This window comes from Choloepus didactylus, chromosome 18, assembly GCF_015220235.1.
Source record: "Choloepus didactylus isolate mChoDid1 chromosome 18, mChoDid1.pri, whole genome shotgun sequence".
Classification (NCBI taxonomy): Eukaryota; Metazoa; Chordata; class Mammalia; order Pilosa; family Megalonychidae; genus Choloepus; species Choloepus didactylus.
In genome coordinates this window covers 3872550-3892894 of record NC_051324.1, presented here as the reverse complement: position 1 = coordinate 3892894, position 20345 = coordinate 3872550, and the positions used below count along the sequence as shown (strand labels likewise).

At 49.4% G+C, this 20345-nt stretch overlaps 1 protein-coding gene across 3 annotated transcripts in view; it reads right to left on the bottom strand.

Moving 5' to 3' along the window:
* Positions 1–20345, bottom strand: part of PMP22 (peripheral myelin protein 22) — a 32670-nt gene that overhangs the window by 10212 nt on the left and 2113 nt on the right. The window contains exons 1-3 of one of the 3 annotated variants that reach the window (XM_037809657.1): positions 19625–19779; positions 17725–17834; positions 16370–16469 (exon numbers count right to left, since the gene is read on the bottom strand). In XM_037809657.1, the coding sequence (XP_037665585.1) occupies positions 16370–16469; positions 17725–17802 (178 nt within the window). In that variant the 5' untranslated portion in view covers positions 17803–17834; positions 19625–19779. Of the gene's footprint in view, positions 1–16369; positions 16470–17724; positions 17979–19624; positions 19780–20345 lie in introns of those variants that run through there. The other 2 variants (XM_037809659.1, XM_037809658.1) reach the window with 2 other exon arrangements.

Genomic DNA, 20345 nt, shown 5'->3' with positions numbered 1-20345 from the left:
TGTGTGTGTGTGTGTGTGTGTTACAGAGGGCCAGAGCCTCACTCAGAGCTCCCACTGCCTTCCCCCTTCTGGTTTTCAGGGGCCTCTGGAGGGCTTATTGGAACCCTCTAAATCCCAAGAAGAGGAGTTTGCAAAGCACAATTCAAAAGATCAGCATCCCCCAAGGTTCATGATGATGAGAACACGGTGATAGCTGGGAAGAAGAGAAGGGTGTTAGAGCCCTTGTGGACAAAACTGGGAGCAAAAGCTATGGAAATCCACTTGCTCAGCCAGGCCCAGCTGTCCCTTTTCTAGGTTGGCCTACGCCACGGCCATTAGCCTCAGCACAGAGCAGTTTGTTCTCGATCCTCAAATCGCCAGATAGGATCATGGCCTCAACTCCCTCATCATTTTTGAACCCCAAAGCTTAGGTCAAATCTCCAAGCTTCCAACCAAAATTCAGACAAGAAAGGGAGTGCCCCCGGAGTCTCTCCAGCTCACCACCTGCTGCAAGTTATGGTCATTCGGGAAGGAAGGGAGACCAGGATAACTGGCTTCAGGGTTAGGGAAAGAAACCTGTGGTGTCTGCCTAGAAAGTAGACACACTGCACTTGGCCTTGCCCATCCTGCCACCTGCATCCTTTCTTGCAGATGCCAAGGTTCACTGAGACGGGTTCTGCCCTAAACAAGGAAAAGCACCTGGAGAGGCTACTGGGTTTTAAACTCTCAGCTCGGTAACTGGCCACCGTGTAATGGCTTAAAAACCACTCACATCGATGTTTAAATAACATTCAAAGCTGCAAAATCAGGAAGGTTTGCAATCAATAACTGAGCAACAGAACCTGGTTTGAGTTGCAAGTAGCTCATGTCAGAATTTTAAGGGCAGTAATTAGGTCAACTGTTACTAGAGTTTCAGGTAAGATTTTCCAGACACAGACTGGAAGCATTTTAGAGTTGGAAGAAACCTGAGAGATCAAACTAATCCAGCTCCTCTGGCCTCAAAGAGATTTCCGGAGATGTTTTGATGAATCCAAGTGACACAGCCATATCTGGGAGGTCTGTGACGCCCAGTCTAGGGCTCATTCCACTATAACACAATGTATACTTCTTTCGTTTTTCAATTTCCTTGCCAATTAAGGGAAGAAAAGGATGTCTGATGGGTTGTGAGCCATCCTGATTTCATTTTGTATATACTCTTAATTAAATCTGTTTGTCTTTATCCAGCATGGTGGATCTGAAGGAGCAATGTGCAATGAAGATAATGTTGCTATAATGTTATTTCATTTTAAATCAACCAATTATCCGGCACTCTGGTGGGTGCAGCTGGAAACACAAAGATATATGAGAACCAGTCCCTAAACTGAAACCAGCTGAGTGCTATCACTTCTGCTGTCTTTTGGTGGATACCACCATAAAGGGTACGGCTGGTGCAAATTTTAGCTTGGATTTCATTCTCCAATTCTGAGCTCATTTCACATGGTCTCAGCCGTGATTTTCACTATGCACAGGAACTACCAACATCTCATAATCAGAGAAAAGTCAAAATCTTACATGTTAAAGCTACATGAACAATAAGTTCCTTAGATTGAACAGTGTAACTAAATCCTTAAAACTCCTTTCGCCAATATTTTGAACTTTAGTCCCAATGCAAGTGCAACCAAGTTATGCTGCTGTAAGCTGTTTCTCAAATCAGACCAGAAACAAGGGATCAAAAATTTTTTTCTTTCTTGAGCACTTGTTGAACATCTGCTGCTTTGAGCCAGGCCCTCTGCTTGATGCTGGGGATATGAGATGAAGAAGCGTTTCAACCATCGGCACAATAAATAAAACAAATGCATTAAGACAGTAAGTTCAGTTGCATCATCAGTCACAATATATGTGCATGGGTTGAAGTCACTCTTTGTAAGATATGGAATTTCATCCTGGATTTAAAAATTCTAGTATATTCTGACACAATACATCTACCTAAAACAAACAAACACATTGAAAATACAAAGATTTTTAAAAGAGGCACCAGATAAATATTAAAGAAAGCAGTTATAGTAATACTTGCTTCAGACGAACAGAATTTAAGTTGAAAAGGATCAGTGTAGACAAAAAGCGATAATTCATTGTGTTGAATAATGTATTTTATTACGAAGACATGATAGTCATAAGCCTTTATGCATATAATAACAGACAAAAATTACAAAGCAAAAAAAATCAAAATTGATGAGAAGAAAGTGATAACGCTGCATAGTAGAAGGCTTTAGCATACTCCTCTCAGAAGAGGGAAATCAAGCAGATCAAAAGGAAGGAAGGACACAGATAACTCATATTACCAATTAACCAAATTAACTAATTCAATCTCATAGATTAAAAGAAAATGTGTATCCAAGCAACAGAGACTATACATTATTTTCACACACACACAGGGCAGTCTCACAAACTGACCAGGAAATGGGCAACAAAAAAATCTCAACAACTCTCAAAGAAAACAGAATGATACAGGCACAACAAAAGGGAACCACCATAAATTAGAAATTTAAAACAACAAACCAGTCATAAAATAGGAAATTTCAAAATAGTACTCCAGACAATCCCATGAATAACTAAATCAAAATGCAAAATAAAATCCTTTTCCGCAAGGAGTGACATTGGAAGCCCTACATTTCAACCTGTGGCTGTGGCCAAAGCAGTAGAAGAAAATCTATACCTTAGATGTATTTACTAGGAATAAAAGAATAAACTAAATATTTCAAATCAAGAAGCTAGAGAAAGAAGAATGAAATAAATCCAAAATTAATTGAATTGCTACAGATGAAAGCAGAGATTAATGAAATAGAAAAAATTATGACAAAATAAGCTAATTTTAAAAGCTGGTTCTCTGGGGTGGGGACGGGGGGAACACACACCAATAAGGTAGACAAACTGTACTGAAGGACATAAAAAAGTGCTAAAGAAACAGAAACATACTGTGTTCCTAGACAGAGGCACCAAAATTTGCAAAGATGCCAATTCTCCTCAAAGTAATCTATATATTCAATGTTATCCTAATCAATAACCCAACAGGATATATTCATGGAACTTAGCAAAGTGATTCTAAAATTCATCTACGAGACAATAAGGAATAATAGCCAAGAGAAATGCTGAAACAAACCAAAATATGAAAAACAAAAACAAAACAAAAAACCAATGAGGCAAGGAATCACCTACCAATTATCAAAATATTGTGTATTTATTGTAAATAATGTTCATAATTTTTGCACTGGTCATGAAAAACAAATAGAACAATGGAACAGAATTAAGACACTGGAATACACATGTAAACTCAGTATGTAATAACATGGTATTAGAACATAATAATCCTTTTGTGACAAGCAATTTGTCAGAATATATTTAATTTTGAAGTGACTTTAGCAGAATGACACAACGATTCAACTGCTATACCCTGGATAAACACTGGAATATATACTCAAAGAGAAACAAATAAGGATATTCATTTTCGTATCACTTCTAAAAGGGAAAATAAAGTAGGGTATATCTGTCCAGTGGAATATTTTGCAGCAGTTAAAGATATCATGAATTAGAAATCAACAGTGCTTGAAAGAGCTCTAAGACAACAAAAAGTAGAAGCTGTACAGTGAAACACTCAACTTGGTATCATTACATAAACACATGCCAAAAAAACTACAGATATATATACATGCACGCATATGTGGGTGTAGTCGTAGAAAAAAAGGTCTAAAAATGATGTGCCAAACTGATAGCAAAGGTTACCCACGGGAACTGGAATTAGAATGACAGAGAATTTTATCAAGGCCTTTTCATTTGATCTATGTTGTTTGATTTATTTTTAATAGAGAGAGTATTTTCATGCAATACACGTAATAGTTGAATAATTAAAACCAATGCAAAAGAAGACAAAATACAGATGGCATGGTGGTTAGTAAGCTAAGAGTTGGGATCTCAAATCTCAAAGAGCTGCTGTACCCACGGGCAGGCTCAGGCTGCTCTGTCCCAAAGGGGAAGGGGACTTCTTCTTTCTCAACTATCATCGAATTAGAAACCACGTACGGGAAGCAAAGTAGGAGCAGAGCCAGCCAGAAGGAAGCAGCCCCCTCTCCAGCCCCAAAAGGCTGGCCGTGGACTCAAGAACGCTCACCGGCATCCTTCAAAGGGAAGCCCGCCGTGATCTGAAGGGATTCCAGAGCTCATATGACATTGTTCCCGGGCCAGAATCCTCCATCAGAACCGGAATAGATCGATGCCTGGGGCACCAAGGGACAGCAGCGATCACACACGCCAGGGGCGACAGGTGTTTGGACCTTCCCAGGATGGAATCCTGTACAAGGAGGCACAAAACCAGACTCTGCCCTGGCTTTGGGGAGGCAGCCGTGTGCTCCAGAGCAGCCTGAGAGACTGGCAGTGTTGCCCAGTTCTGCAAACTGTCTGCTTAACTTGCCACCGAACATTTTTTTGGCTTTGAATCTCTTCTCTAAATGAGGTACTAGCATATCTTGTAGGGTTCTCTCATGTCAAACAAAAGAGTGGAGAGAGAAGCTCTGTTGGAAGGACAGTACAAAGGCTGATGTCGAGGGGCGAGAGGTATTTGCAGATGCCACTCGAGGCTTTAGCTAAGCAAGCCTTCTGGTCATGCCAAGCAATATTATAACAGGGACCCAGGGTTCACATAAGGTATGTTATCAGGATGTAAGCCGGGACTCCAAAAATATTTGGAGATCCAGCCACAACAACTCTACAGCACAAGGGTTGGCAAACATCATCTATGAAGGGCCAGCGCTTTCAGGCTTTGTGGACTCGTGGTCTCTGTCGCAACGACTCAGATGTGCCACTGTAGCTCAAAAGCAGACACAGCCAATAGGTGAACATGAGCATGGCTGTGTCCCAATAAAGCTTTAGTTACAAAATCAGGCAGGGGGGCCATATTTAGTCTGCAGCCTGACGAGTGCCAACCTCTACTAGAGCAAAGCAAATCAGCTGCATTGTAAAGAATGATTAGAATCAAGAGAAATATGATGCAAGACAAAAACAGAAATAAAATCCTGCCCCAAAACTGCTTTGTACCGACAGAACCTCAGGCAAGAAGCAAACTTGTTGGCTTGTACACAAGCCCCATGGCAGTGATGCCCTGTCTCTCTCCCCCAAGTCACAGCACCCCAATCCTCAGCAGAGCAGCCAGCATTGCCCTCCAGGCCTTGCTCAGTGCCTTCCCAACGTTTCTGTGCAGCAACCAGAAGGAGCATTTTAAGCCAATCTCCAACGCTGCTGCTGAGAGCCAGCACCTAAAGCCCTAAAGCTCACTGCAGACTTCAGGTTTCAATTCGGTGCCGGGTACCAGGGCTGCTGACAGCTTTCTGACATGAGAATTGGGAGCTTGAGTTGCATGGGGATCAAAGCTCGCTCAAGGTCAGCTGCTGGCCTTGGCAGCTAAGCGATGGAGGAAATACATCTGCCCCCTCAGCTGTATTCTTAGCCCGGAGCCTGCACTCTAGAGCGTGAGGGGCTCTGAAACGATGACAACCTTTTAAATGGAGCCTTTCATCTGGGTCTGTCTGCATCTTCCCTGACCAGTCTGGGAGGGCTGGGAGACCTCCCGGCCCCACCCTGAGTCTCACTCTGGATAACTAATAAAAGCTTACTGATGCGAAAGGACAGGGCTTGCTGAGAGCGAAAGCAAGAATGGCTTCAGGAGAGTTAGAAGCTAAAGTGGGGAGGCGATGGGAGAAAAAACAAGGGGATGGGATCATCCCAGGGATGGATCACAAAAGCAAGCATTAACACCTCCCATTTGCAGAAGGCTGCTCTGGAAAATGCAGGTCCCCCAAGGCCAGGAACTCTGACGCCCCAACCGCCCAGCCCACGGCCATCGCACAAACTGCCATTTTCCTTATTTCTCAGCATGAATGTCATTCCAGAAATAACTGTGTTTCCAAGAGGCCCCGTCCCAAACAATGCCGTCTTTCGCCCTTTTGCTTCGCCCACCGGCTCAAGCATGTCCAGGACCAGCGTGGGTCCTCAATTTCTTCCCTGTCCAGACTAGAGGGTGGCTCTGAGATGGGGCTCGGGGCTCAGGGCTCAGGCTCATCCTGCCTGTGACCCATGGAGAAAGCAAGCCAGATGGGGAAAAGCTTTCAGCCCAAAGACATTTGCTTGGAGCTCACAAGGATGAAGAAGGCCACGTGGAAAGCTGTTTGAATACACCATCATGGCAGGCATTTGAGCTAAAGCAGAAGTGACGGCTGGAGAAGTGTGAACACAGACTGTTCCGCAGGTGGGAAAAGCTTCAGGTCAAAGTATTCCAGCTCAACCAGACCCATCCCTAATTAAGAGACCTCAGGTCAGGAACCACAACCAGTTTTCTAGGGTCGAGTTTATTTTTGTGGCTTGACACCCATGTTCTTGTTCTCTAACTAGTGCTTGGACTTGAAAGGAGAAGATAACGCAACTTGAGGTCACCTGAAAATATTAAACTGCTTGAGGCTTCCTTTATTCACCGCTGGAAAACTCCAGAAATAGGAGGGTCAGTTTCACTGTGTGTTCCCAAAGAATTGTCTTTGGAAGACGTATCCCTCCAGTGATACAAAAAAAAAAAAGGAGGGAGGTGATTTCCATGTCGAGTATATTAACCTCCCTCCTTGGACGCTCACAATGTATAACGAAATATGAAAGGCTCTAAGAAGCCCTGCAATTGAGAAAAATGTCTGCCTAACTTTAAAATGTTAGTGGTTTTCAAACTGATTTTTAACAGGGAACCATTTTTTGCTTAAGAACAACCCTTGGAACCAGTGTTCCAAAGAACATATGCAGAAACATTGGGTCTGGCCATAGAAAATGACAGCTGAGAGGAGAAAAGCAGTTTTCTTAGTTCAACCATGAGCTCTGCTAATGAAAGATGAAGCAGGAGATGACTGGCCATACTTGATATCTTTGGGTTTCAAATGAATTCTTCAAATAAAAAGCATCATGGAAATTAAAAGCCAAAAACAATACTAGAAAGAACTCCTCCTCAGACCCCCACCCCCAAGCAGCCACAGTAAACGACCCTCCCTGCCCCAAGCACAAAGCACTCCCTGCTCACACTGCCAACTGAAATTCCACCAAATATCCAAGGACCAACTCAAAGTCTACCTCATTTCAGGATCCCACAATGTCACAAATGCATCTTGAATGTGAACAGGGGCCCAGGATTCTTGCAATGTGAGTGGGGGACACTGACCCCAGGCCCTAAAGCAATGCCCTCTCTGTTACTAGAAAACCAAGAGACCCACTCCAGATTCCACCGTGTGTCAAAGGCAGAGCCAGTGTCAAAAAAACAAGGACTCCAGATGCCCAGTCTTCTTGTTTGTCCACTTCATTTCCCACGACAGCCCAATAGGGTGCGGAGAACTTCAATAACGTGCTTAAAAGCTAATGCGTCACATGATCCAGCTCCTCTCCTTTGGATTTAGAATTCACAGAAGCTAGAGGGGATGTGGGGGACTAGGGTGGCAAAGGGAGAGAGATTTCTTATTCTCTGTTCCCCAGACTGCCAACCCACACACCACTCAGCCAACCTCAGAGGGGCAAGACGAGGCTGAGGACTGCTATCTAGAGGCAACGCTGCACAGATGGGACCCCAGGGAACTCTTGCCAACACCAGGGAAACCACTGAAAGGACAGTGCATTACCAGGAGAAGAAAAGACCCAGGGAAGTCAGAATTGCCATCCTCAAATATTTGAAGGGTCATCATGTGGAAGAGGAGCTGTAGCCCTTCTGTGCTCTTCCCAGGACTCTTAAGGTTTAAACACCTTGAAGACAAGCTATGCAACTTGGTTACAACCCTAGTCTAGCGCAGAAAATGCTGCACATCAAGATGAATAAAGACAACCAAAAATAACTAGACAGAAGAGGGGGCAGAGTTGGGTTTAACAAAATAATTTCTTAAGGATGCAATCTCATGGTATTCTCCCAACATCCCTGGCCACCTCCCAATCTCCTCTGCTAATTCCTTTGTTAACCTGCTGCCCTGTACCCTCATCTGCCTCTAAAATGATTGCATTCAGCACCCTGGGGTTAAATACCCTCCCTCAGAGACGATGGCTCTGGAATTTGAATTTCCAGCCAAGACCTCTCCCCCTGAGCTACAGAATCCTAAATCCAAGTTCCTTGCTAACATCTCTGATGGTTCAAACCCAAATACTGATTTCTATTCCATCCCTCAAAAACATCTTGCTCTTTCTCCATCTAAATCAAAGGCCCCAAGGCACAGCCAGTTGCTCAAGGGGAAAATCTAGTTGTCATCTCTAATTACTCTGTCCCTAACCCCCCGAAATCCAAGCCACCAGCAAGTCCTATCGTCACACCTGTCTCCTGCACCCCTTCTCTACCCTGCCCCAGCCAAGTTACCAACTACTTCCTGTAGTTCTGGTGAGGATTCAAGGCAACACTCCTGGAAGAGGGCCTGGCACCTGCACGTGCTGTTGGTGTTCTTGTCACCTTCACCATCATGTTGCTGTCGTGCCTGGACCATTACTATGGGCTCCTCCCAGGTCCCCAGTTTCCACTCTTGTCTCTCCCCAAATACACTCTCAACATCACAGCCAGGATGATCTTTCAAAACACAAATCAAATTGTGCTGCTCTTCTGCTTGTAAACATTCAGTGGTGTCCTGATGACCAATTTCAGAACCATGGCCTGTACTGAGAATGTTCTGGAATGTTCTGGAATGTTCCAGAGTGTTCCAGACTGCTTTGAGACTTCTGGCTAGCATATTCAGCCACACTGGCCCCTTTCATTGCTGGACACACCCAACTCTTTCCTACCTCAGTCCCCAGCCCTGCCCGATCCCTCTTCCTAGAATTCTCTGCCTCGGGTTCTTCACATAACCAGTCCCTCTCTGTTTTTCAAGTTTCAATCCTCGTCACCTTCAAAGAGCCAGCTGCTTCCTCCCCAATGGTTACTTCCTATTTCATCCCCCTATTTATTTCCTACAGGGCACTTTCCAGTATCCACAATTATTTTTCATTATTTATGGTCAGTTTCCCCCAACTAAATGTGAACTCCACAAGGACAGAGACCTTGAGTTTTGTTCACCTCTGTGTGCCCAGATTCTAGAACAATGCCTAGTCTATAGAATGTACTCAATCTATTTGAATAATGAATAAAGGAATCACGTTGTTAGATCTTTGAAAATGGAAGGGGCTCCCTTAAAAGACGGTGAGTTTCCCATCACTGGGGGGATGACCAGTGGTAGGTACACTGCAGAGGGGCCCAAAGCATCAGATAGAGTGGGGCTGGGAGATAAATTAAATGGCCTTAGGCATCTATCTGTGTGTCGATTCCTGCACACTCAGAAGTCTTGGTCCCAGACGGGCACCCTTCCCTCGGGCACCAAAAACCAACATCCACTATCTCAGCCCCACCATGGCCAATCCCTGCTCCTTAAATACAAGGGATGCAACTGAAAATCTGGTGCTGCAACTGAAAACTTTTCAAAAGCAAAGACTGTGAGCTCCAAGGGCTGTATGGTTCAGGCACAGGTTAGAACAAGCATTCCGTATCAACTCTTGGATGTTGGCATTTGGTAGAAACTTTCTCAAGGGTCGGAGCAACATTAGGACAGCATATCCTGTCTCTTGTACCTCCCTTGCCAAGCCAGGGCCTCAGCATCCCACAAGGGCCTGGGAACTCAAGAGCCATTACTTGGCTAGAGATTATGGGTTAGCCCAGGGAGCCACAAATATTTTAAGCATGGTTCAAAACATGAACCCATAAACACAGAGGAGGTCCAAACGCCGAGCCGCAGATGAGGAAATGGGCTGATGCCCTGCAGAAATGACAAACAAGATAAATCTGGAATCATTCTGATGACGGACACCGAACGAGGCCACCAGGGGCCATGCTCAGTGCTACCAGGTCTGGCAAGACTTACTCTTCCTCATTTTCAATCCAAAGCCCTGCTCTAACGCTGCCCTGATCTACTGACTGGTGTAAGTTTGTTGTTGCTGTTGTTGTATAGAATGGAAAGGAAAGACAATGAGTCTTTCCGGGCTTGGACCAAGTCTCCACGAAGACCCAAGTAGACCCGACTGACAGCGCTGGGGAAAGGCGTGTGGTTGGCGCTGCCTTTCTGTGCTGGAGGTGGCTGTGGGGACAGACTGGAGGGGGCCCCCATTATTTCCTCCCAGGCCTCTTTACAAAGGAAAATGCTCCATTTCAAGGTCACGCTCTTATGAAACCATTTGTCAACTCTTGCTTGAGAGTCAAGAGAGGATTCTGTAATGGGGTACAGGGCATGGGGAGAAGGGTCCCCTGAAGATGAATTCCGCCTGCCCTGCCTCAGCCTGTCTCTGAGGTTTACAAAGACCAAGCCAAGGGGCGTGGGGGGGCCAGGGTGGTGCCCCCAGCTTCCCAAGCACCCTGGAGCCTGGCTCCAGAAATCTGGCCCATTCAGCTACATCCCATAAAGGGGGCATTCTCATGTGTCTTTGTACTTAATATTTGGATAATACGGAGAATTCAGAACGAAACAAATCCATGAGTACACTCAAGAGCAAAGCAAATGCTTTGGCTGAACCTTCTGGGTCAGCAGATTATAAACTTACCCCAAGGGGTGAGAGCTCCAGGGGGCATCCCATCCCCATCCCCAGTCCCCACCAGAGCTTCTCAGACCTTATCAGTCTGCAAACAAGGGCTCTAGGAACCGGCCTCGTCACGTCTGCCCCAGTCTGGACCCTTCCTGCACTGCCCTGAGAAGCCAAGCTCTTCATCAAGGCAGAGAGGACATATCTGATTGTAAATAGTAATTTCTTAACATAAGTTAATGTTTGTGGCTATATTCTGATTAGAAAAGTAAAAGATCTCAAAAAGGAAAAAGTGTCAGGCAGCAAAGGAAAAGAAAATGATAAATGTGACGAGAATCCCCTCACCCAGGATAATCACTGAAAATACAACGGTGCATTTCTACTTTGCAAGATTTCTGCTATGTTCAGCCTTATAAATGCTCCGGACTGTTACCTTAACTTGGAACGAAAACACTTGTAAGACAGAGCAGCTCGGGATGAAATCGTAAACATTAGCAATGCCTCAGTGCACCCCAAACTGCTTTCCAGGTCTAGGAGGACTTTCAGAACCACCTGCTACTCCAGCCCTTGCTCTCTGTTCCCGCTTCACTGGCCTGCCTTCTGTGCTTCAAACACACCCAGTTCCTTCTCTCCCTGGTAGACAATGTTGCACTCGAGGGTCCCTTTACCTTGGAAAGCCCCCCACCACCCCATGACTGTCCATATGGCAGCTCCTGGTCCCCTCAATGGGCCATACCTCAAAGAGGGCTCCCTCCCCACGCCAGCCCTCATTATCACAATACCCTGCTTCACCCCCTCCACAGCCCCCTCACTGCTCCATGTTATCTATGCTCAGGGACTGGTTTGCCCAGTAAAATAGAAGGTCTGTGTGAGAAGGGGTTCAGCAGAACATTCCAAACAGAAGAACACAAGGACGGGAAGGAGGGAAGCCTGAGATGGGAAGTGGCCCTTCACATTCAAGGAACTAAGTGAAGTTTGAAACCCCAGGAGGAGGGAGGCAAGCTGGGAGACGGGAGCTCAAGGTCAATTCCTAAGGTCCTTATGGAGGAATTTCATCTGAAGATCAGGTCCAACAGAGAGCCTCTGGAGGCCTGAAGTTGGGGAGTGCCATGATTGGGTTTGTATTTTTCATACATCCTCATAGATAGAATATGAAAAAATGAGTCACAAGGGAGCAAGAAGGGGCCTGGGGAAACCAGGTAGAAAACTACGGCTCTGGCAAGACTGGAGGTGGTTTGACCACAGACATGGCAACAACAGACAGACACATGAGACCGGCTGACAGTTTCCCTACTGAATCAAGAAGGGAGAGAGAAGGAAACACATCAGGGAGAGCCCAGACCCGAGGCCGGCTGGTGGCACCAGCAACGGGGCAGCCTGGTGGAAGAGAATGCGGGTGACCTTGCACATGTTGATGGGGTATGAGGGTGGGGGGCTCTGAGACATCCCAGTGGGTTTAGGGGTCTGGGGTTCAGAAGGGACCCCGGAGTGCCTTCTGTTCAGAGGAACTGGAGGAAAAGAAAGGTTCAAGAGGCATCATGAAACAATAATAAGACTCTCTCAATGAACAGGGCAGAAGTAGAGAAATCAACAGAGAGAAGACTAAGACGGTTCTGCAGTTTCTGATTTGGGTCACGGCAAGACGAACGTGCTGCTGAGAGAGCTTGGGTTTGAGAAGAGACTGGATACCTGCAGAATCCTAAAATAGCTGGGCCTGGCACTGAAACTACCTAGGACCCAGCACAGTGATGTCAACAAGCATGCTGGGGACGGCAGGGGTGGCCACAGCCTCTGAGAGAAGCAATTTCAAGTCAGGGTTGCAGGCGGTGCTCGTTATTAAATGTCTATGAATCGGGAAACCAGCTTCTCCAGGGGCCAAAACGCTACATTTCTCAGCCTCCCTTCCACTGAGTTCCAGCTATGAGATAGACACAGAAATGTGAGGTCCATCTGGAAGTCTCATTAAAAGGAAGCAACCCAAGTGTCCATCAACAGGGGATGCAGAAACAGAAAGTGGTACATCCGTACAATGGACTAGGATTCAGCCGGGAAAAGATGTGAAGAGCTGGTACTTGCTACAACATGGACACACCTTGAAGACATCGTGCTGGGTGAAATAAGCCCGACACAAAAGGACAAATATTGTATGACTTCGCTTCTATGAAATAGTTAGAATAAGCAAAATTATAGAAACAGAAAGCAGAACAGTGGTTGAGGGCAGGGGGGGAATGGGGAGTTCTTGCCAAATGAGTATGAGTTTTGCTTTAGGATGATGAAAATAGTCTGGAAAAAGAGATGGTGAAAGTTACACAGTATTATCAATGTATTTAGTGTCAAAAAGACTTCTCCACTTAAAATGGTTAAAAGGATTTTTGTTATGTATATTTTTCCACAACTAAAAATAAATAATTTTTTTTTTAAGAAAAGGAAGGAGGTCACATTCTTCTCCTCCTTCTCTCCCCACCCTACTGCTTGGAACGTGGATGAAATGGCCGGAGTTCAACAGCCTTTTGGGCCACGAAGATGAGGGCCAAACCCAAGAGACAGCAAAGAAATGAGTTAGAAAGACCTGGGTCTCTGACAATTTCAAGGAACTGTCATACCTATCCTGGAGAAAAATAAACTGTCTTATTAACACCACCACCCTTTGGGGATGTTCTGTTATTTGCAGCTGACCCGAATCCTGAGCAAACACTGGCCGACTTGTCTACATGTCCCATGCACTGCTGTCCCCTTGCTTCTGGTAGCTTCATTGCCTCGAAGGGAATATACCCCCCTTGCCTGTGTCTATTTATATCTGACCCATCTTTTGGAGGATGGATGGATCAAATTTCACCTCCCACCCAAGACTTCCACCCCACTTCCTCCCTGACTGCTGACGCACTTGCAGTTTGCCAGCCCCCACTCCCGGGGCCTCTGGCCGAGGCTGCCTGTGCCATGACTCATCGTCCACAACTGGTGACTCGGGATCACCAGGGGCAAGTCTCGTAACCCCCAGGCCCAGAAGACATTCAGTAGAAGATCACGACTCCTTCACCTCTGCCTACAGTTGGGAGAAGGAAGGGACCAGAAGGTGTGTATGATGAATTTAGAACATGAGAAGGCAGGCCGAGTTGAGGGCAGCTGGTAAGAAATCTAAAACTACGTCCAATATCAAGAGGTAGCTTGGAGGAAAGATCGGGCATAACTTCTTCAAACCACATAACATCAAACTGTGTAAAACAGATGTGTGATGTAGACTGGGCACCCCATTGCACAGCACCAGGGGACACCGTCTGTGTAGAAAACACAATGAATGGGGACCCCGTGGCCCCACACACAAGAAAACCAGGCTCTTCAGGGTTGTCAAGAGCAAGCCATGAACACCAAAGTACTTTCCATATAACACACTCACACAACATCTTCTTCCCGAATCACTATCAACAATGAATTACTTTCAATTGCTTAAACAAAAAGTGTCTTGAACATTCTAAGAACAAATACAAACAAGGTTAAATGACCTGCAACTAGCTCCATTCATTTGCAAAGGCTTCCCAATTGCAAGAAATCATATATATTTTTCCCCTTAGCATCAGTCATGGCAATGGTTAGACCAAAACAAGAAAGAGCAGTCATGAAAGAGTTGGCCTGTGACAGCCGAAGTCGTCGCACACACCGAAGACTCCAACAAAGATCACTGCTTGGAGGCTCAACTGGAAACTCCTTGCTCAAAATAAGCCTGAATCAAAACAAACACAGCTTGTCTGAGGGCTTGTCTGAATTTCTTCAAAATGCCCTGATTGTGAGAACTGAGAAAGAAGACCTAAAGAAGGAAGTGGGGTCCTTACAGAAAGTAAACCATCTTAAGCTGGAACCCCAAAGTTACTGCAAGTGAACCTGAAAAGATAAGCATGGCACCGAAGCAGCAAGTTGAGCGATAAGAAGTTTTCTGATTAAAACAGCACACGTGCCTCTTTGAAGTCCGCTTGGGGGGCTGAATGACAGCCAAATGCAGGTAAGTACCAGGCCACCGGGCAGATGTCACTTTCCTTCCTGCAGGAGATTTGGATACAACTTAGGAAGCTGTTCCTCTGCCGTCCATCTCTACCGAAACACGGCCGGGTTTTGACACCCCTGCCAAAGCTGCCCCTCTTTCCGGCCGAGAGCGCAGCATTCCGTGCCAGCCCCACGTGGACAAACCGCACTTGGGAACGGAGCCCTGCACGCCGCCGCCCTGCTGCGCGGCCACCAGGTGGCAGCAGGGAGCAGCCTCTCGCCCTGAGTTTCCAGGGAACTCGGCCAGACCCTGGAGGCGTGGGGGGAGGAGGGGCCGGATGCTGGGGCTTTGGGGGCAAGCAGTGCTATCAGCGCTAGGGGTGCACTTGTGAGCATCTCATTTACTTTGTTGCCAAATCGCCATGTAAACCCAACGTGCAAGCCCTGAGGATGGTTTTAATTCCATACCCCCCATGCACTCAGAGAAAAGACAAGCTTCCCCACCTCTGCTCAATAAAGAGTGGGGTCCTTTAATTTGTTTTTGGTTTTGTTTTTGCAGGAACGTGGAAGCATGAAGCAGAGCGTTCTACTCCACTAGGAAAGTCTTCTTTTCTTACCCTTTCCACGAAAGATGCCACATGACTTGGCGATTTCTATTTATACTGAGGCTCAAGATATTTGTTTGAAATGCTTCCATGGCATGCTTGGATATTATTTGGGTGCAGAGCCCATAGGAAGTAAAAAAAAAAAAAAAAAAAAGTCCAGCAAAGAAACAGAATTGCAAAGCCCTAACTAAGGGTGACTTCCCTGCTTGCCATATTGAGCTGGATCAAAATTGGTTTCTCTCATCAAGTATAGCCATCTTGACATAAATATCGGATCTAGGAGTAACTGCAGCAACACTTAAAACCGTGCTTCAGAGATGCTCAGAAAGCCCTACCCTTTCTATGACTCCTTCCCTCTCCAGGCTGAGGACACAGCCTGCAGAGCACTAAACTGTGCTGAGCAGGGCTCCCTGTGTTTCCAACTCCTAATGTTGTGGCCCCTTCCCGGGCTCCACACTGCCACTATGCACCCAACGGCCACTAAAAGGACACATGCCTCTCCATACCCAAAGACACCAGGCCACGTGCTGAGCATTCCACACCTCTAGGTGCTAGGGCTCCCCAGGGGTGCCTCCCCTTGCCGACTCTCCCTGTAAGCTGACTCCAATTTAAGCCCATTTTCCAATAGTTTCCAAGCAAAAGCGCTGAGACCAGAGCAGAAATGCAATCTTCCAGACAAAGAACCCACAAGCTCAGACTAGGGCTTTGCGAACACACACACATCTTGCAACAAGGAAACACTCCATGGTTTTTATGCCAGGTGGCACCACTGAGGCCTGAGATCCCGAAGGGCAACATTGTAACTGGACAACCCAAAGCAGGCCCCATTGTCCTTGGGACAGCCCCACTGTCACGGTGGGAGGAAGTGGTGGGACATTTCTGGACACAGACAAAGAAGACGGTTGGATCAAAAGTCCCAGTGAGGTCCACCAAAGGTTTAGCTATTATTCCATCTTCATTACTTGTCTTGATCCATATTTCCTTACTCAGAAAGAATTCTTTTGAAAAATAATAGCAAGTGATGAGGAGGGAGCTCAAGAGCCTTTCCCTGTTAGAGGGGTGCACTGTAAGGCTCCCTCTTCCTCTTCCTCTGGGGTTCACACGTCCCCACCATACTCCACCCCACCCCAGCAACAACATTCTAAGCTTGTTGCCTTCCAAGAAGGAGGGTCTCCAGGTCCGGCCTGGGAAACAAGTTACAGACGTAGGAAGCCGTGCCAGGGGAGAAAGCCAGCCAGGCTCACCGTTAGTCGACGAGAGAGCGCAGTGCTGGATGCTGCCGGAGGACGACATGCTGCAGTTCTGCCAGAGGTCCATCGTGAGCCCGTCGCTCACCAGCCATTGCTAGAAAGAATCGGACATCCTGAGTCAGGGGGGACAGTGAGGGGCGAAGGGGGCAGGGGCAAGGGGGTGAAGACACAGGGAAGGCAGAAGGCAGCCAGTTCCACAGGCCATCCTCAGCCGCCCCCACCAGGGGGGTAAGGGCAGAGGCCACACCCTGGTTAAGGCGGCGGTGACAGCCAGCCTCGGACGGGGCGATGAGCAGAGAGCCAACCTCTTGTAACTGCAAAGCACTCTGTGAGTGGAAAAGCACCACATCTGAGCTGTCCCGTGCACAAGTGTGCACTGTACTAGAAGGTGCCGAGGACTCAACCGAGACACCTGCATTCAAGCTTTCTCTGCTCCCCTTACTTCCTGGGTGCCTTCCCCAAGCCAAGCCCACCCCCCCCACCCAAACCCATTTCCTCACTTTTAGTTCAGTCTGAAAAGGCTGTCATCCGGCACAATCGACGTGGTGCGGAGAATCGTATGAATGATAAACCAATTCACAACGCCCCCAACATCACTGTCTCTCAATCCCACATAATCATGTCTCAGCTTTTAAAAGGACAAGAATCACATCCCTGGGACCTGCCTGAAGTTAAGAAGCTACAGTCACAGCCGTTTAACCGCCCTGGGTCCGGGCTCATCTTCAGAGCCAAGAAAAGAAGTTTCTAATGCGTTTGACATTTGGTCATTTTGTAGCAAAAGCCCTTCTGGAGACCTGTTCCTGTCAGTGGAGGTTTTGGTGACAAGGGGTTCTGTCCACATCTTCACGCAGACCTGGCACCCTGACCTCTTTCTGAGACGTCAATTTTAAACTTCCCAGTTTCAAGTCCCAAAGAGCATTTTATAAACTTGTCCCATCGATCCTTTCAGTTCTGACGACGAGAAAAGCGAACCTTCACCAATACTTCACTTTCCTCCTCAACAAAACGGCATCAAAAAAATTCAACAATCTCCTCAAATTGGGGTCGGAGGACCCGGTGACGACTCGGGCCAACTCGCGGCCTGCGACGCCAGCCCGGTCCAGCGCTCTGCTTCCTTCCCACCCCTGGATCTGCTCTGCTTTTCTCAAAACAACTAAAAAGGGGCAGGTTGCCAGAAAATGCCAAACGCCCTGGGACCTCTGAGACTTAACGGTGTCTGCAAATAACAACGCAGCCGCGAACGGGGAGGGAGCGCAGGCTGGGAACCGGTCCGGGACTCAGCGCGCCGCGGGGCCCGCTCCCTCCCGCCGGCCCCGGGCGCGCCGTGCGCCCCCCAGCCCGGCACTCACGCTGACGATGGTGGAGACGAACAGCAGCACCAGCACGGCGACGTGGAGGACGATGATGCCCAGCAGCAGCAGGAGCATGGTGGCAAGTTCTGCTCAGCGGGGGGATCTGCCTGCCCGGGGAGAGAGGAAGCGGGAGGTGAGACCAAGGCCCGGGCCGGCGAGTGGCGCGGAACGAGCCAGGGCGAGGGAGCAGCGCGCGGAGGGAGGGTCACTGCGCGAGCGGAATGCCCGGGCCCGGCGCCCTGTGGGCCCGCCCGCCCGGGTCGGGGAGGGTGGAGAGGGGGTGGAAGAGGGGTGGGGAGTGGCGCGCCCTCGCTCCGCCGGGTGGCCGGGAGGGGGCAGCAGCCGACCGCAGCTTCCCGGCCCCGCGGCCCCTGCGCCCGCCCGAGGCTTCCCGGGACGTCCTTGGCTTTGGAACCAAAAAGGCGGTGCGCGCGGCGCGCACGTCTAGGTCAGCCCGGGAGGAGAGGGGCTTCCCGGATGACCAGCTAAAGCCACCACACGCCTCCACCCGCCCCGGGCCCTTCCCAGGGTCGGAGAGACCAGGGGCGGAGCGCAAGTTCTCCGGGACCCGGGTTCAGATGGCACGTTCCCCTGCGGAGTAGGGTGGGCAAGGGACCAGGGGGGCGGTGCCCGGATTTCTGCGAGGGGAAAAGCAGGCCTGGGGACACAGGCGACGAGGCTGCGGGCAGAGCAGCTGGGAGGCTGCTTTCCCGGACCCCGGTGCGGAGGGAGGATCCGCGTTCCGTTATCCTCCAAGTTTCCGCCCAGTTCTGCCAGCGAAAAGGAGCCGTCCTGGCCCCGTGTCTGCCGGGCGGTGACGCCGGCGGCTCCGGGGAGACGGTGCCGAGCCGGGGAGTTTGGAGAGGAAGGGATGGCCCCGAACGGCGGCCGCCCGACCCCGCGCTCCCCGCCCACCGCTCGCCCTTCCCAGGCAGTTCCTGGCGGGGGCAGGCGGCGTGCCCTCCCCTTCCGCTCCCGGGCTGGCCCCGCACGTTTTCGCCCGGGGGACCCGGCTGCGACGCCTGCACCCAGAGCTGGGGCGCGGACCTGGGCCAGCCTCGGCTCGGGCTGGGTGCGGTGGCGCAGGGGACCGGATGCCGGACCGAGGGGAGGAGATGCCTGGCGGGAAGAGTAAAGGCTCGAGTCCCGGAGAATTCCAGCCGGTCAGAGCCGGGGGTCCTGCGGTCCAAGCCCCGCGTTTTAGACTTTGGGGAACTGACGGCGGGGGCTGGGGGTGGCGGGGTGACTTGTTAGAGGATATGTACGGCGGTGAAAGGCCAGCTGCGTCTTTGGGGGCCATCATGACAGAGTTTTGGGGTCCGGGGAGAGATTTCAATAATCCAGTTTTAAAAGAACCCAATCCTATACCCCTCCATTCCTCTCCACAAGAAACAGTCCAAGAAACCCCGGAATATCCAGAAAAAAAAAAAAAAAAAAAAAAAAAAAAAAAAATAATAAGACAGGGAATCTAATGTCTCCCAAGAGGGTTAACTTAAATATGATGATTCCTACTGCAAGAGGAGGGCAGGTAGCTAGGAACTAGGGGACCACTGGTGTCCAACACCCCCGGATAGTGCACCGCAGGGGCTGCTCTGCCAATATGCTCCCGATTCGGCGCCTCCCCAGCGAGACGAAAAAATGCACCGACCCTACCCTCCATCCCGACCCCAAAACCCAGCAATGCGTTCAGTGCACAGACCGCAAAGGTGCCCCTCGTTGTATCCCCCAAGCCTGGCAGGAGTGATACGAGACTGACAGGGGTCCCCGCGCTCAGACAGAAACTCGGGGACCTGGCCAGCCCAGCGCCCGCGCCTGCTCTGCGCTTTCTGGCACCGTCGAGGGAAGATGCCCATGATATTCCTCCATCTCTTCTGCCCTCCGCAAAAAAACCACTTACAGCCCAGGGGAATAGCCGTCCACGTTCCGCAGAGTGGCCTCGGCTCGGCTGCTGGCGTCCGCAAAAACAGCTGCGCTGCGGGGCTGCACGCGCGCCAAGCGAGGGGCGAGTGGGAGGCTCCCGGCGTCCCCCTTTAACCGGAACAACGCCCTGTTTGCGTCGCTGCGGTAGGGTGTGTCCCTGGGTCAGCGTGTGCGGGAGGGCGGGACTCGAGGAGGAGAGAGGGCAGGAGGGAGGGAGGGCAGCAGACAGTTATTCGGCCTTAAATGCGCCCCAGGAAAAAGTCGATCACGGCAAAACCGCTGAGACTTTCACTCGAAACGAGAAGCAGCCGAGCCTTCTCGCCTTCGCCTCCCACCTCCCCTGGCTCTGCAGAGTGCGTGGAAACCTGGTGTTGACCAATAAACAGCCCTTCGCCCCCGCAGCCCACGTGGGCAAAGCCGCCAGTGTAGCCCCCGCCAGTGCCCCGCGCTGGGCTTCGGGACGCACGGACGCGGGTGGCTTAGGCTGGTTTCTTCTCCGCCGGGTAGAGGGGAGCGGGCACTGAGAGGCTGGAAGATGTGTCCCTCCACCCCACCCCAGCCGCGGAAGGTCTGCGGTCCTTCTCTTCTCCAGCCCTGACGTCCCCTGGCTTGTCCTGGTATCTTTTCTGGGGGTACCTGCACCACGCTCACCCGCGCTTTCGCCCCCAGGAAGTGCGCGGGCCGGGGGATGGGTGGAG